The sequence below is a fragment of the Genypterus blacodes genome, unplaced genomic scaffold (genome assembly GCF_046128005.1).
Source record: "Genypterus blacodes isolate CSIRO-AG114 ecotype Tasmania unplaced genomic scaffold, CSIRO-AGI_Gbla_v1 ptg000028l_1, whole genome shotgun sequence".
Classification (NCBI taxonomy): domain Eukaryota; kingdom Metazoa; phylum Chordata; class Actinopteri; order Ophidiiformes; family Ophidiidae; genus Genypterus; species Genypterus blacodes.
This window is the reverse complement of record NW_027466841.1, coordinates 1,346,641-1,365,163: the sequence shown is the minus strand read 5'-3', so window position 1 is coordinate 1,365,163 and position 18,523 is coordinate 1,346,641. Positions and strand designations below refer to the sequence as shown.

General features: G+C 46.0%; 1 protein-coding gene across 2 annotated transcripts in view; it reads right to left on the bottom strand.

Annotated features, from left to right (window-relative positions):
* LOC142993553 (inactive phospholipase C-like protein 2) overlaps window positions 1-18,523 on the bottom strand; it is a 54,222-nt gene that overhangs the window by 14,102 nt on the left and 21,597 nt on the right. Inside the window, exons 1-2 of one of the 2 annotated variants that reach the window (XM_076144329.1) lie at window positions 15,119-15,671; window positions 5,567-8,053 (exon numbers count right to left, since the gene is read on the bottom strand). In XM_076144329.1, the coding sequence (XP_076000444.1) occupies window positions 5,567-8,002 (2,436 nt within the window). In that variant the 5' untranslated portion in view covers window positions 8,003-8,053; window positions 15,119-15,671. Of the gene's footprint in view, window positions 1-5,566; window positions 8,054-15,118; window positions 15,672-18,523 lie in introns of those variants that run through there. The other variant, XM_076144328.1, reaches the window with a different exon arrangement.

Below are 18,523 nucleotides of genomic sequence, written 5' to 3'. Positions count from 1 at the left end.
GCACTGGAAGGGCATTCTACAGGTCTTATACTGTATATGGACCAGAACGTAAGGACAAATACATTACGCAATGTTTTTCTGCGGTGCCTCATGCGATACTGTAAACACAAACTAGATGAAAATCAGCTTATATGACAGATAAATGATGAATATACATATTGAAAACCACAAGCTCAGCACGTCCTGACCTTTCAAGCTCATTCTGATAGAATGATACATCACAGGAGGCAATTTTCTCGACATTAGCAGTGTGTTCTGCCTCACACCGTCAGAACAGAAAGAAAACTGACTCCAGTGTCACATGGGGATTTGCTCAATGCCCAACGTGATTGTTTTTCATTTCCTACGAATGCATCCCTCTCTCTCTCTCTGGCTAACTCCTCCATCTGGCGTAAACATCATTTAACAAACACACCTCGAATCATGAGCGCCCTGGCATTTGCTTGCTGCGGCGTATCCGACAGCAGCTCAACAGCCTTTTCAAACATGCCAAATTCTGTTTCATCTGGAGTCTGCTGCCAGCCTTATTTTGTCTTGGTTCACTATTTTCCTTCATCTCCTCCGCTCTCTCTCTCTCGCTCTCTCTTAACATTTCCCGGGCCGGGCTCCTTTTTTCCTTTTTTTCCTTTTTTTTTAACAGCACGACCAAGCCAAAGTTTCTGCCTGTCTGGATTCAAACGGCTCGGCAGCTCCGGCACTAGGCAACTGGCTCTCACAGTGCATCTTTGTTCTGCCCGCATGGGAATTCCAGCGACCGAAATCAGACCTGTTGTTTTTCACACAGCACCCCTCCGGTTAGCCTGCTTAAATGACAGCACGGAGAGAAAGCGACAGAATAAGGTGAGAAAGGAGAGAGAGAGGGGAGGGGAGAATCGAGGGGTGAAAAGAGCAATCCGTGTCTGAAAACGCAAAGAGGAAGGAAATGTGGGAGGTCGACGGTGAGAATGAGAGCAATTAGGGGAACAAAAAAGAGAGGGAGAGAGAGTGAGAGAGAGGATAGAAGCAAGACAGAATGAGAGCAGGAAAATAAAACAATCTGGAGGGAGACGCAGCAGGGTTGGTAGTTGAAAATCAGTCCACACACTCTGCTCTCTGCAGTGTGGGAACCAGCTGTCTCCCTGGGTTAGACCTCCAGGCCTGCAGAAAGTACCCCACCGCACACACACACACACACACACACTCATACACACACACACACACACACACACACCCCACTCCCAACCCCCAGAGGATGTGCTGTCACCGAGGGGCCCGACCTTCCTGGAGACGGAGAGGGTGGCCAGGGGACACACAGTGAGCATTCTGTATGCAGAGCTTGAGCTACGGTTAACGCCTTGTGGGCCATTGAGCACAGATGGAGTAAAGGACACGGTGAGAGCACAGCAGCTAAGGGGGCATCGCCTGTGTGCGATTACGTGTGTGTACGAACTGTTGTGTTTGCGTTCATTGCGAAATGAAACGCGTGTGTGTGTCAAGGACAGCGAACATGAATGTTATTAAGGTAATTGTTCGGCAATAAAAGCTGCACTCTTACCAAACCATGCTGGTCCAGAACTCAGTGAGACGCTGGTGTTTTTAATTACCCCCCCTTCCCCACTTAACCCCTCTCCTCCCAGCATTCCCCAAATGAGAGCTCCGTCTCTGGTTACAACACAGCTTTTGTGTCCTTTTCCTCCTTCTCCCCCTCACTCCCCCGTTCTGCCTCAATCTGTGTATCTTTCTCAGATGTGTAGAGTTGTAGAGTTGAGTGCTGATGACTGAGCCAGAGTCCTGCACACACACACACACACACACACACACACACACACACACACACACACACACACACACACACACACACACACACACACACACACACACACACACACACACACACACACACACACACACACACACACAAACTCCAGGCTGGCAGCTTTCATCCCCCTTTATAAAGTCTAGCAGAACCCCAGAAAAGGCTTCATTCAGTGAGTAGCAGACAGTAATCAATTTGCTGCCTGGGTTCACATAAAAAACATGGCGCCCCCCCCCCCCGTCTCTATCTGCCCACTTGTCGATGTGCTCGGCTCTCCCATGTGCGCGGCTCTCCCCCAGTCTTCTTTATAGTCAGACGCACTTGCCTCTCTTTTATTCAAACCAGACCACCTGGAAGCTTTGCAATTTGAGGATGAAAGGGGATATGTGAGAGCCTGGTGAGGTGAAATAAGCTTTTGATGGAAACATTTGATGTGCATAGCTGTGTGTGTGCTAATGGTGTGCTGCTTTCATAGGTGTAAGGTCATGTGCCCTCATATCAGGGAGTGTAAGTACAATGGGTGGATGCAGCGATTGTCTCGGGTTGGGGCTCAGCGGTGGTGAAGTTTCCCATGCTGGCCTGACTTTTGGCCGCTCGCCCTGCTTGCTACCCTCTGATCCAACAAACAAACAATGCATATGAAGGAGGTCAAGACAGAGCTTCTTTTCAAAGATAATTCAGTTTTATTTTGTCTTATCCAAAGAAAATATATTTTCCAGCACCATCTGCACCAGATTGTTAGACCATTTAGATAATTGGTGTTAATTTGTAAATCATTCAGCAGGAAAACTTCATGAATTATCTCAAGAATCAATCACCATTTGGATATTTTGTGTTTTAAAGATCCAAAAGTCAACAACAACAACTACAACTACTCATAAGGTCAAATGCTGTTTTGTTGAGTGAATGGATTTTTACGGAGGACTCAATATTCTTTCTTGTCCCTTTCAGGGCTCTAAAGTGGACACAGCTGTATAGCTGCCTTTATAAAGCTCTCAGCTGCCCATTTATTACATTTCAAAGGCAAAAGTCTTATTTTCCCCATCATTTATCTTCTTTAAAGCCTTTCTGTCAACTTAATCTCTTTTGTACCTTTCATTAACTTTCATCTCTTCATTTCAAAACAGAACATTTACATTTCAAACCTGAGGGGAACATGGCACGGGGCAGAGACCACAAAAAGGTTTGTTTGGTTAAAAACCAGCAATGCCCTTCATACAGCACCAACAGGGTCACACCCATCATGTACCCGCCTATCACCATTTATCATGTGGAGCTATAGATTAGATTCAGAAGCCATTTGTTACGAGCAATGACTCAAAGCTCTAGAACAGATTAAAGTGTCAGCAGTGACACATGGCACGTCTGTGATTATTTCCATACTTAGCATAAGTTGATTGGACTTTCATGATTGTGGGATGTGTTAGATTAGTGCGAGTCACATTTAGAGATTGATATGTTCCCAAACTGACTCACATCAGTACAGACCTAACAATGACTTTGTTGCTTTATCTGTCGCACTTTGATTATTCGGTGCTCGGCATTCACAATTTTGGAATTAAACGAGTAATGCCAAAATTCGTTCCACCCTCAGTCCCTGCACTTCATCTACACTTTAAGGACACTAACACATTGCTCTCTTCCAGTAAATTGTTTTGTTTATTCTCATGCTGAAGAGGAAATAGGGCTGTAAGTATGCCAGCAAATATTACAATCTTTGAGTTCATCAGGAAATACCTTAAATAAATACTTTACTTAACTGAAACCACATTGTTCTTTTCCCATTCAGCATCTAATTACTAATGTAACTACCTCTGACATTACATGATTAGTTTCACTTCCCAAACACAAACACATGTCTCTCTCGGTTTATAAAATAACGTCCAATTTCAGAACATGTCGATGTCCACAACTGAGAAATGCATGACAGCATGCCACAGGATCTCTAATCACATCTGTGCTTATTTAGTTTGGTCTGGCCTTTTGTTTGCCATGCCATTAAACTGAGGTTACTGGCACTGCTGCTTACCGCTTACAGAAGACAGACTGACAGACCCTGGTATTTATGACCTGGATATGTAATATAGAGTGTACCACATTACCGTCAAGCATCTGGTGGAGCATACCCAGGTCTGGATCTAATTTTATGCCATCCAAAAGAAGACATCAACGTTACAGTATGAATTGCATCTGCTATGCCCTCACCCTCGTAACAGTGTAATTCCTTTTATAGACCTTTAAGAGACCCGTTATTCTACTGCCACTAAACATAAAAATGGGAAAATCAACATATTAAAGTACTTCTGAGACACTAGAATATAATCATCCTAATAACTGTGAAGAAAACGCATGAGAGTGGCTTGTATGGTAATCGCACTCATTAAGAGAAAAAACCTGCTTGGTGCAAACTGAGCCGTCACGTTGACACACACGGGCAGAACCTGTACGGAAAGGGAGCGTTCTAAAAAACCTTCAATTAACACTGAATCTCCCCTGGTAAAAGGGGGCACGCTATCAGGGTTAAACGAATCAGGGAGACAGATGCTGCATCATCAGTTCTGACAGCTAATAAAGTTCAGAGATGAGCTTTATTCTTAGAGCTGCAAGAGAAAAAGGGGGAAAAAAACAGCCTGACAGTCTAAACTGACAACCACACACCGCAACCATAGGGCCTGGAGGAAAACTGCGTTCTCTACCTTTCTGCAATCAGCACAAGAAAGAAAACGAGACAAGCTTTGTATGACATCCTGTAGTAACAATACAGAAGATGAACTGCACTGAAAAGCCTTTTGCTACTGGTTACTGGCCAAAAAGTAATAAACTAAGTGCCTTGAAAGAAAGCCTGCCTCTCCCATGGGCTCTAATTGTCCCCCGTTAATGATGACACTATTCATAATCTTCGTAATTGCACAGTATTGTCACTGTATTACTGCCGTCTTCTACAAAATTAATAGAGCATAATTAGCAACAAGCCTCTATCCACAACAGCAACAGCTAATGAGTTCAGTCAGGAACACTTATGTCAATTTGGACCACTTGAAGTAACGGTTGTATGGTTTGTAATTGGTGGAAAATACTGCGCTGCCTTTTATACCAAGATATATCTTCAAAAATAGTGGGCATCATGTACTTTGGATTCATGCAGAGAGACATTCAGGAGCTCTACTAGTGCCACTTGTGTGCCAATTTATATCCATTAAGGGGCCTTTAATATTGCTTTATACGACTATAAATACACCGTCAAAGCATGAACCTGGTTGATGTTGGTGATCCCAGGCCCTTAACTCCAGCACGCAGACAAAACACTTCCTGAACCAATGTGATGATACCTCTGACTTTCAACTTCTACATTCGGCATCTCATAAAAGAAGAAATAGCTTGATTTTGATCATTTGGGGTTGCTACCTTGCACAAATGATGTGTTATTATGTGTCGGCAATGTGGAACTATTATGATAATTACAGTAGGAAGTGATTTTATGTTTATTTTTCTAAGGCAAGAACAAGTGAAGCGACAAAAAGAAGCTTTGTCCATAAAAGAAGGTATAATAGATATGAAATAATGACTTAATGAATATATTTCTGAGAAGGACTCTGCTGCAATTCCACAGCGATGTAAATGGTTCAGCCAGCCCTGCATCACAAATAAATTGCAGCTATCAAGCAGCAAGACATTGAACCACACAGCCAACCCACATCATTCCAGTTCAATTTAAAAAAGGGTAGAACCAATATATGACTACATGGAGAAAATGACAATGTAGATCCTCACCTGGACATTTTCTCTGAGGTCTGTGGCCTCCCTGAGGGGCTGGGTGGAGGCTCTGAAGAGCTCGTCCACGACCTTGATTCCTGTGGTCTTGGTGGTGGTGTACTCCCGGGCCTTTCTACCCTTCCTGACTGACAGGCCCCTCTTATGTGCCTTTCCTCCACCCCGCCTGTTGGTGATGGCTACATGAACAAACAGTGTGGTGTTTGGGAGGAACTCTCCTATCAGAGATTGGAGGGGGACATGTCTGTACCCTGGCTGCAGGCACTCAAATGGGATGGTGTACTGGCCAATGAACTCATCTCCGATGTAGTCATCATCAAGCACCACAAATCGCAGGACTGCCAGTTCAGGTAGGTTGATCTGGAATTCAAAACTCTCATCAAATATGGGATTGTCACCATTCTGCGACACAGTCTTGGTTCTTTGCTCAGCACAGTCAGCTGGTATGCCATGGATCTCCACATAGATGTAGGGCTCCACCACATCACCCTTAGCAGCAGAGCCACGGGGCTTGGGCAGATTCTGCCCACTAATGACCTTGATATGAAGGAGCTGGGCTGACACCCCTGGCAGGGAGTCCCGAGCGTTGGCACTAAAGTAGGACACCTCTTCCCTCATTATGGCGGGGCGCAGCACATAGCCACAGTTGCCATTCTGCCTGAACCAGCCGAGGTTGAGGTCCATCATTAGTCCTGGTGTCTGGTAGTTCATGGCAACAATCTGGCAGCCACACTTCCAGAAGTCCTGGGGGTTCATGTTACTGGCATCAATCCGCATGGGTGTGGGATATACCCTAGAGAGAAAGCGCTTGTTATAACAGACGAACTCCTCTGGAAACTCATTGGCAAACCTGTTTGCGTCCACCTCATTGAAGGAGCAAATTTCCCAGTACTTTTGGTCCCTCTTAGAGATTTCAAAGTCCTTGAACTGTACTGACTTACAGAGAGAAACAACATCCGACAGCTCCCTGCACAGTCTAACTCTCTTGCAGCCCAAGCCATTCAAGTGGTCCCTCTCATCAGCTCCCACTCTCCGAGACATCTCCAAACCCTCCTCCTCATCAGTCACCTCTCCCTCTGGGTCAGTACAGCTTGGGGAGAGCCTCTTACCCTTCAGAAGAATTTTACCTTTGAGTTTCTCAGGAGAGGGAAGGTAATGTTCCTCCTTGTTTGGGGGCTCGATATACAGCTTGTCCCCAAGGATCTTTTTCACGTGCTGGGCCATGACCCTCTGTTGGGGAATGCAGCAGTGAGTCACCAAGCACAGGATGAGGGGATACTCAGAGCTTTCAAAAGCATATTGGTTAATTATGTCAAGGACCTTTGAGAACGCTAGCTGTGAAGCCACAGAACTACCTACATACACTACTGGTTCATTATCTGGGCCATCCCACACTATGATCTCAATGCTGCGACAGCCCATCCTCAGAGCTCGGATGTAGTTGCTGATGTCTGACGAACCCCAGAAGTGGTCCTCCAGAAGGGAGGCATTGTGTGAGGAGTTAATGTAGTAGTGGGAAAGGGGCTGGGTCATGTCCTGGCAGACGCGTTTGTGCTGGGGGTCAAAGATGTGGCACTCTGAGGAGAGGAGGTAGTGTGTGAAGCCATCAATGGAGAGGTAGGCCCGCTCCCTGCCTTCAGCAGATGGCTCAAATTTCTGAACAATATCCCTGCACATATCCTCCGTGACACCTTCAACACCCTGCTCCACCTCCACAAACAGCATCAGATCTTTACTGTCCAAATACTCCTTGTTACTGGAGAATTGCACCAGCAGGAAGAAAATCTCTGGTCTTGTGCAGAGTTCACAGTAGGCCTCCACAAATGTGTCCATGTTAATTGCCTCTCCATATTGGTCTTTCGCTTTCTGGAGCTCCTTGAACTTCAGCTCTATTCTGGACTCCTTCATTCCAGGGTTGAGCCCTTTGATTATCTGGGTGGCCCTGAACAGATCTATGTGTCCATCCTTTTCCATATCTGCCAATTCAAAAACTGAGCCAATCCAGGAAGTTCGCAGACTAGGTTGGCTTGGCTCTACCATGTCCACGGTGTGCCGGCCGTAGGACACCAGATACCGCAGGCCCATCACCCAATTGCTGACAACATCTGCTGTACTGGCTACCAAATCTAATGATTCATAGTTGTCCCCATAGATGATAGAGAAGGCGCATTCATCAGGGAACTGGTCAGAGAGACCATTGCTACGCAGAACTGGAGTTTTCTTTCCTAGACGGACTTCCTTTATGCTTTTGATCTCCAGTTTTGCTTTCTCAGAATCCTTCTTTGATGGTTCCCAGCGCAGCCAGTGCATGTCTGGATCCAGCAGGAAGTAGCGGTTGTACATTCTGGAATTGGAACGCACTTTCTTCATCTCGCAGCCCTCCATCATGAAGGCCATGCAGGCCGCTGTGCTGTTAATCTTGCGGTCACTCGGCATTGAGCTGAAGGAAACTGTCTTCTTCCTCACCTGCCTCTGCTTGGAGCCATCCTGGAGAGAGAAAGAGGTGGGGAAAGAGAAAGATTTATTGGTCATTCTTTGTTTATGAATTTAGGAAATAGCAGGAAGTCTATTATATGCACCGGACGTCTAAGAGCCTGGAGAAAAAAGCAGAGCATATTGTTCATCACAGAGAGGCTTTATGCTGAGATGGATGTATGAATGTAAATACAGGCTGTCATGTTGCTGATAGGTAAAGATTGACTTGATATATTGCTCCCATTAGTGAACCGAGCTGCGGTGCTGAATTCACAGCTTTGACAGACTGTATTTACCACCTGCCATCACCATGTTATCAACTTGTTGGTTGGAATCTTTATTTTCTTTCTCGCCACTGTGGCAGCCAGCCAACATGCTGGGCCCCATCTTTATGTAAATGGGACCCAGCGGTGGACGGGACACATGATGGCTCTGCTTTGATATGACTACTGAACTGCCAAAAGCAATTAGTCTTTATATATATATTCAAAGCAGCCCAACAGCCGCGTAGATAATCACATGCATATTTAAATGCATTTCCTTGTCTAATTATTCTTTTTTTACTTTAACCTGCACAACTACATGTGAAGGCAGCGTAACGTCTGTGGCTTTCCCTTGAGACAAATCATTATATGGTGTAATGCATGCTGCATGAGGTCTGCTTCCTTTTAAAATATGTCTGCTTGCTGTAATGACAGGGTACAAAAGTGGAGATACAATTTTGGTTTGGCTCAAGTCAGAATTGATTCATTTCTCAAACTACATTGAGGGTTTTAAAATACGTTTCGCATTACCTTCGAACTGCAAATAAGATTTGCTACTTAAATATTCCTCCTGTGGGCAACCTCTGATAATATATGTACATGTTTTTCAAGCAAATTCCAAAGACATTGCTATTTCCCTTCAGAACAATCCTGTCAACAGCCCAACTTGTGGAAGTAGCGAAACAGATGATGCACACACCACCTGCCATATCACGGCTAGACACTGGTTGTGTGTGGGTCTGCGGGCCGAGCTGGCAGAGACCAGGCACAGTGTGGCTCTACGTCCATGCAGGGCTGTGGTTAGCAGCATCTCCAGGATCCAGATGGCATGATTTAGGGCTGGGAAGATCTGCTTGTTGAATAATGCACACAGCTCACTACGTTAAATTTAAACTAAAACTGACCTTGTTACACATTACAGACTGCACATGCCACTGACTTGTTAGGACAAATTCACCAAACATAATTCAATATAAAAGCATTTTGTGTGTGTGTGTACGTGGCATTAATGGTGCAACACCCCTAATGAATGAAAGCAAAGCAACCTAGCCTTTGATTTCCACTTCTCATGTCTCTAATCCCTTTTCATGTGTGATCCCCCTGTGGCTGCCTGTATAGGGCTGATGGAAATCCCCAGAGCATGGCTGAACTCCCTCCACAGTGAGACGCCTCAGAGACATTCATCTTCCACCTGGCGGTCAGGGGCAGATGATGCTCCAGACACCTCATCACGATTGATGAGTGCCTCTTGACACAAAGCTGAAGAAATGATATGATCATCGCTCTCGGGTTTTGCTCTTGTGCGATGACCTCTATTGCTTTTCCCTACACAGAAGTGCTGAATATCCTCATTTCCATGAATATGGAACTCATCATAGATGGAAGGAGTTGAAACCAAGTATGGATACATGCATACAGATGGATACAGAGCATTTCAGCAGAACTCTGCAGTCTTTTCAGAGTTGTCACACCCATATGGAGCACTGAGTTCCAGTGAATTGGGACCACCCAGGTCAGAAAGGCTTTACTCACCAGGTGATAAAACAGAGCCTGGAGTTATTTAAGCATTTCTTTTCTCCTCTTTGATAAACACTTGCATGCAATTGTTATGTGAACTGGGTCCAAGATCCACAGCCACATGGAAAAGCATGAACCGGTGCCAAGAGTGAGCGTAAGGAGTGCGCTGGTGGCTCAGGCCTCTCTCATAGAGGTAATCCAGGAGGAAAAAGCCACTTTACACCCAAAACAAAGAGACCATTGCATTGGCGAACACCCTCTCTATAACGCTTACAACCACTACTCAAACTCTTGTTTCCTCTAAAATGCGCCCCCACCCCCACAGCCGTCTTATAGCTTCTACTTGGCGACGCATCCAGAGGCTATAATCATGAGATCACATTTCAACCCCCAGCTTGTGCTCTTTAATCACACCACACACCATGTCCTTTACCTCACATGACAGAAAAATACAGTTTTCAAAAGACATATTTTTAAAACTATGGTCTTTCTCCTAGTTTTGCTCATCTGGTGCTGTTTACAGAGTCGACCAGATCTGTTGACTCGGGGTGTGTGTATGGAGAAGGTTCTGTGAGACAGAAAGCAGGCTAAGGGATTGGCAGGAGGGGGATAGCAGGAAGGGCTCTGGTCTTGACTGATTGTTTCCAGGCCTTCTTTAGGGAAGTGCTTCAGCCACAGAGGGTCAAAGGGTGTGAGGGGTAATCAAGCATCTCATTAACGTGCTGTTACAAATAGCCCCAAGAGATTAGCTTCAGATGTGCTCCTTCAGTCAAAACCCCAGCAGGCTAAAGGTGTTTGCTTTGGGCCGTCGCTGTTCCAACACAAATTTTACTCACTGTTGGAATCACAATGCTATTGACCTACAGTTAAACAATTAGTCTTGCCTGGTGGATCCCATCGGTCTTATTAAATTCAAAAAGGTCAGGGAGATGAATATTTCCTGTATTTTATACTTCTTTTTCACACTTCACACTTCAATCATGAATTATGTAACATATTTATTTATTTCTCTCTCTCTACCCTACATGCAGCTGTCTCTTCCTCCTCCTGATCAACCCGCACTACACCCGCACCACTTTCTCACAGCCCCAGGGGTCTTTCTTGGTAAGGATGTCAGTATTTCTGTTTGTGTGTGTAGCGCTCAAGTGCCTCTGGCTTGACTGCCTGTTGCTGCTGTTGCTGCTGTTGCCGCGGTGATACGGGGTATTTTGGTTGTTATCTCCCCCCCCCTTCCATCTCTTTCCTGCGGCTGCTCCAGGCTGGGTCAACACCCCCTGCCCCCCAAACCTCATGTGAAGGACAGCGGCATGTCATGCTCACACTCACTCACGTCAATGTTGACCGGCCCTGGATGCTGGACGCCATAAGTACTATGACAACAGCAGCGTTACTCCAGGGAGGCTATTAATGCAACATGAGTACTGCAGCAGCTCACAAAGTGGAGTACACCAACACAAAACTGCAGCATATCAGCACCATGAAGAGAATTCCATCCACTTTCTGTTCTATTGATTCATCAATTGCCTGACTGACAAAGAATTAACTGGTAACAATGTTTCAACATTTCATTAAGCCCTTTAAGTCGTGCAATGGCTACAGATGTGAACAGATTTGTTGATTTTCTCTGATTCATATGACTGTAAAATCAATCTAGAGGATTTTGGATTATTTATGATCGGCATTTGTAATTCTCTTGCCTCTCCTGCTGCACGTAGTGCTTTCTTCACTGCGCAAACAAACGCTTTCTCCACTGTCAGACCTCTTGTTACACCACAAAGCCTGAGCCTCAAGTCTTCTTAGGCGCATATGACAGCAGAAGCAGCTCGACCAACATTGTAGCGGCATGGAGGTCGTGTGTGTGGGTTCATGTATGCACCACTGGGCTGTCAAATGTAAAACTGACCAGGGTACATATGGAGGATGACTCCGTCCCCCCAGAGGGCCCACCTCTGGGACTTTGAACTTACTGACTCTTTCATGAAAACACACCAATCTACTAGTCATCGCGTGTTGGCTGCTTGCCACTGACTTCTCCTCGTTTCACTTCTTATCAGTATTCTAGGAATGAAAGTAGTCAGGCACCATTCCTCTCACCCACCAGGAATAGTGTCACCTGATTGAGTGCGTGTCTTTGTGTGTGTGCGTGTGTGTTAGGCATGCACGATAACGGAAAAAACATTCACGTTACATTTGTGGTATTTTCAGTTTTCCCCTGGATATTGTGGTAATACTGAAGTCACGTTATGCTCACAGCATTTTGGAAAAGCTGCCGTTTGCTGTCCTACTGTTTTATTGAGAACACGGCTGTAGGTGTGCTGTTGTTTGTAATCACCATCAGGTATGTGTGTGTGTGTGTGTGTGTGTGTGTGTGTGTGTGTGTGTGTGTGTGTGTGTGTGTGTGTGTGTGTGTGTGTGTGTGTGTGTGTGTGTGCAGGATTGTTCAGGCCTTCTCTTAACAATGGGTTCTAGCTACAGGTAACAGATAGTGATGATTACTCTTCTTTAATTAAAATTCAGTGCTCCACTTATCCACTGCTTACGTTACCAAGTTGACATATTACACGCCACACGTCACATGATTGAAACGGTAGAAAGCGCTTCCCTGTAGAATACAACGCACCGCAGGAGCTAACAAAATACTGTCACACTGCCTGGGCTGCTACTGTGAGACATAACAGTGTAACAATGGGAGAGAGTTCTCCACTAGGCACGAAAATGGCACATTACAGTTTCAGTTTATGAGGCTGGGTTTTACTTCTACACGTCAGCCAACAGCTGACCAATGGACACCGCTAATGGTGGCTAACTTGGCAAAACAGCAACGGCCCTGTTCGCCTCTGTACGTCCTGTCAACACGACTTCCTGTAGGACACACAGAGCAGAACAGGAACCTCTTGTTGATGTGCACGCCACACTGTGAGTCAAGCGTTGCATGTGTGTGTTGTCTTTGTGAGCCTGTGTCATGGGATCAAGGTCTACACACAGCGGACCTGACTGATGACTTGGTACACAAATAAGCCACATTAGACTAAATATACACACACACACACACTTTCAGCTGGATGACAGTAAGATGAGTTCACTTCCCTCCGTGGAATATTTCCATCACACTGAACTCTTTGAGTTCCCGCTCTATCAGAGTCGACGAACAAGTGAAGGCAGATTGTATTTCATGAGTTTATTATTTTGGAGCAGAAATCCCAACATGTTCCTCGGGAAAATCAATGATCTTGGAAAATCAAAGAGCTGCAGTTTTTGCCTGGAGTGGATTTCACAGCTCAGTAAGCTGCGGTCTCCACATGGAGTTACTGTGGGTGGGAGGTCATCATCAGAGCCTCCTCAGCCCCCGGAGCTGCTCCACCCACCAGCAGCAACAGCTCAAGGCCCCACGCTGCCTCCCCCCTATCCCCCCCATCCAAGCTCGTTACACACACCGGCATCTGAATCCTGTCGCACCGAGCGTAAGGCGGACATCATTCACATGCTCACAGACTCCCACTCCACCGCCACCGAGCACCAAATGAGAGCGAGAAAGAGACAGATGAAGAGGATCAATGCCAAGATTGTGTGTTTGTGTACAAGATAGAGCGAGAGGAGGAACGATAAAGAGAGATATAGAAGGTTACTAAGCTTAATAGCCGTTTTCAGATGTTTTGGCAAACATCAGTGCCAATAAGAATATGAAATCAAATTAACAACCTAAATACATTTATGGGGGAAGAGAGAGGATCAGAGGGGGAGGAGATTGAAAAGAAAAGAGACATGGCAGGAATATGTGGCTTTGGCAACATAGATTTGCTTTCTGTCATGGTAATAGAGCGTCCCTGAATTGAATTTATATTTGGTAAATAGGATGCCAGAGGGAGGGATGCAGCGAAGGGGGAAAAAAAACGAGAGGAGAATGAAAAGGCGGCAGAGGGAGAGAGAGGGATGGGGGCTGTCACCGTTTGTTACAGTAATCTCTCGTGTGGGCAGTTGCTTCAATTCTCACAGCCGCACTCATCGCACCATCTTAGTGTGAGAGTTTGTGCCGAACACGAACATAATGTGCGAATACGAGGGAAAATGGAAGGGCTGCGACAGAAAAAAAATTGAGCTGTGTGAAATCGGTGTGTGTGTGTGTGTGTGTGTGTGTGTGCAGAGACGGTTTAGATTGTCCTCCAGGTGGTCTTTTATGCAGAAGGATCTCCTCAAGCCTCAGAGTCCGAAAACCTCGAGAGAACTTTTCAGAAAGAAAAAACGGCAAAAGGTCCACGGAACAACCGCACTCATTACCGGTCCGCAGAGAGAAAGGCGGTCAATGCTATCGAGCGGAGGAGACGAGGCTAAAAAGCAAGAAGACGCTATCCGCTTTAGAAACATTGGTTACAGCAAACAGCATGATCACCTGCGTTAAAAAGGCAGTTCCAATACATCCAACTGTGGGCAACCCTGATGTAGAAAGACCACACTTATAGAGAGAGATGGTTTTGGTTTAGATAGATCGTGACTTCACCACATATGCACACAACCACACACACGCACACACACACTGACGGTAGGCCCTCCTGTGGCTCCTCTATCACACTGTTCCCATTCTCCCCAGCTGCTTTCCTCCTACTTTCCATCCCCTCGCATCTCTAATGGGGCCAATTATTTCCCACAGAACCTATTTCAAAAGCCCTGTTCATGTGTATGTGTGTGTGTATGCGTGTGCGGTGTGCATTTCTCTGAGCATGTGTCTGTCTTTTGCCAGACAGACATTTAAGGGAGGGAGAGAGAGGGAGAGAGGGAGAGAGAGAGAGAGAGAGAGAGAGAGAGAGAGAGAGAGAGAGAGAGAGAGAGAGAGAGAGAGAGAGAGGAGAGAGAGAGACACCAGTCAATAATGTTGATGAATTCCGTGAGAGAGAGTTGAGTCCAGTTCAAGACCTCTGTCCTTCCTGTCTAAGTCTGTTAGTGAGGGAAAGATGTCCGCTGTCTGTCTCAGTGCCAGTCGGCTCCGTCACTCTGGGTGATTGTTGTGTTTTGGGCTGCGTTGGTAATTCTGTGAAAGCTGTTTTAAATCATAACAGTATAATCCGTGTATGGGGGGGACAGAGTGACATCGGAGGAGGTTTGTCCTTGGATTCCCTTCCAACGTCCACCACTCTGCAATGTTGGCAGGTGGTTTCTCAGCCCAAAGTCACCATCATCATATCAGACTTGAACTCAAACTCTCCACAATCCTTTTTCTTTGCCAAACAAACAAGGTGCTGGTCTGCTTACTCAATATCAACGAGAGAGCCAAAATGCATCTGATCATATTGGCCTCTTTTACCTTTTCTACATCTTTTGCTGGTGCTGGTGTTGATTCTGGTGCTGGACCGGTACTTGTCTGGTGCTCAGCTCATCCTCTCTAGTAGCCAGTCTGTGATGGTGACGGTGTTCCTCCCTCAGGCAAATCACGATTCAGCCCATCTTGCATCTGTTGTTGTTGGCGGCACACTTTCTCCAGCTCAAATTGAAAATCAATCTCTTGACTGCACCATGTTGCCAGGAGTGTGTTGGTATCAAGAACTCTGAACACCAGTGTTTTTGTCCCGATTTTGCCTCAGAACCATCACCAGGCCCACGAACACAGCGGTATTTGGTAACTCCAACCATAGTCCTTAATTATGTATCTCAGTTTTATGTTCTTACCACAAATAAACCACTCCAGGGTAAGTTTAGGACTAGACCACTTCCTAAATTACCTCTCAGTGCAATTGCTTTGGTCCGCACCCAAAACCACTCCAAAGCAACTGTACCAAGGGCCGAAGCAGATCAGTTAAGTGGACCAAACTAAACCACACAGGTGAGAAAATCCCCTCAAATCTGCTAAAATATAACGCAGTCACATAAGACAGAGAGAGATCGGATCATCAAGTTCATCAAAACCGTCTGAAAATCCCGAAAGTCACTCAAATTGAAAGTTGCCGAGATTAAACCTGAGAACAACATTTATCATGTTAACAACCTGACAACTCTGTGCCAAGCCTCGCTGCGATCTCCACCGAAGCCACTCATCCACTCCTGATACAACTATAACGCTCCCCGATGATGGCCATTGCTTTAATTAAACGCCATTGTCTCATTTCGGAGAGTAAGCATTCCTCTCATTACATTCATTACCACTGTGTCTTCGCATTTCCCCAGAATGCTTTTTAGCTTGAGGCGCTGGATCTCAGCTCTGTTTGCCAAGGATGAGGAGGATTAGGAGGTGTGTGACATGAAGGGGTGTTTGCCCAACCGCCCTTGTTAACCGATGAGAGGATAATAGTTGACACTGGTCCGTTAACACCCGGGGCTCATCATCACTCCCTTCCCTTGAGTAAATTGCTTGTTCTTTCACTCTCTCACTATTGTTTGCGCAGTCACTCAGTCTCTCTCTGTCAATCACTCTTTGTCTCCATCGCTTGCTGTATTTGTCTCCCCGCTCGAATTTCTTTTGCTTCCGTTCGTACGTTTCTCTCTCTCTTTCCCTAAAAATAGATGCCTTATATCTTCCTCCGTGCAGTTCCAGTAAGACACGAGATTGATACTGGGAAATGATGAAGGTCGGGTGATGTGGCGGAGTGCCGTGCGTTTCTACCTGTGTGGTGAATGATCTATCGCTTCCTCAATCACATCTGACAGAGGCAGCTGTGTTGTATCCGTTCGCCATGAATACTGTGCCTGGGCTTCGGGCAGGACAAGAGGGGAAGCCAGTGGAATTCACACAGAAATTCACACACACACACACACATGCATGCACAAACAGGATGTTGGAATTTGGTCATCCTGTCCCGTTTCCCCTTGGATGTCCACAAAGAGACTGGGTGAGTACAGCTCACTTTGTAAAGGAAGTGAAGATGTTGCAGAGGTACTTCTGACAGAACCACACAAACTCATTGACCATATGCAGCAGCTCATTGTTGCAGTGCGGCTGAGACCGACGTGTTTATCACAAGCAGACAGAGGAGGAGGAGGAAGATGAGCAGGAGGCTGATTAACAGCAAATGTCACCCTGCTAGTCCTGTGCCACACATTTACATGGCATTTAACCTCCCTCCACCTCAAACAGACGACTTTCTCGTGAAATGACAGCCTGCCAGAAGAATACAGACCAGTCTGCACCACAGAGAAATAATGAGGCCTTATCTTTGCAATAAAACCAGGCCTGTCACCATTCATCCTTTATAACTGACTACTCAAATAATCGATTAAAAATGCATGTAATCGATTAGTCGACAGTATGACCGAACGCTCCGGCTTATTTGGTGGCAGTAAAGCACCATTAAGTTGACTTGCCGAACACTGAACCACACTTGTGCATCCACACTCTAAAAGAGAGCTCATCATGAATACATATCGGATATCAATTATTCGATGAATCATCTAAATAATCAGTAGATTAATCGATTATCCAAACCGTCAGTAGCGACAGCCTGAAATGAAACGGATGCAAATTATGACCTTCCGAGCCTCAGAAACATCACGTACCAAGCAGGAAACTGGTACAGGATATATAGCGTTCAGTCTGGGCATAAAGTTTCTGCAGCTATAAATAAAACCGATACAGGACAACGAGGCCATGAGTTTCCTGAAGCTTGTTCACAGCCTCAGACTGGCGGCCCCGGCATCCTAAATACTTCAGCCTATCGCCGCAGCCGCACTGGTATAACCTTGACTGCTGTCTGCATTGCAGCGTATGGTTGAGAGAGAGAGGGAGAGAGGGAGAGAGGGAGACAGAAGGGGAGAGAGAGAGGGAGAATTGCCCCTGCCTGCCACTGTGGAGTTGTGCGGCTGCTGCAGCATAAGACGCCTCTCTTCCTCTTCCTCTTACTCCTCCTCCTCCACCCTCCCTCAACTTCATCTGTCCCCTTTCTTCTCCTCTGCTCCCCAGATGGGACCCGGGGGAGAGGGAGATAGAGAGGAATCAGGATCCTGCACTATCCTTTGACAGATGTGCCTTGTGGAGTACAACACACACACACACACACACACACACACACACACACAAAACACTGTGTCCTGGACAGTGATACCTTATTTCTCTTTTGAGAGGTCATTGAAAAGCACACAAGGAAGACAAACTGCGTCTGTAATCAGTGTCCACAAATATCAATTCACATGCAAACACACACACCCACACACATCTAAAAATGCATAATGTTGTTGTGGACGTACTGTACAGACCTTCGCTATTGTGCCGTACACTCACTCCAAACACCCACCGTGTGTGTATTTTAGGCATCCAATGCTGAGGAGCTATTGCCATGTAAGAGTAGAAGAAGAGGAGAAAAGGGGGTTTATAATTGGCAAGTGCTCAGTGAAATCTCTCCACCTGTGTAGGAGAGGGGCAGCATGTGGGCTGAGGGGCAGGTGATCTTACTATAGTACAGTACAATCGCAGCCTCACGCTTTGGTGGAGGCTGTTGTTTTCTTTCGAGCACGAGCTCGGCTCAGCGTTTGGCTAGAATAAGACTAAGTCTCCGAGCGGGCTTTGATCAATGATGCATTTTCTCTCTGACACATTCAATGCCTGCGTCCGCAAAAGCCCACTCAACTCTATAAATAATCCCTGTGAGCCTGATCTGTGCCTGGGCTCCTTCTGTCTCGTCAAGAGGCTGGCAAACTGACTTGTGCACGGTTTCGGTGCCAGTAGGAAAAAAAACAAACAAGTCCAGTGTGGTATCTGCACCTGTTATCTTTGATCAGCCTT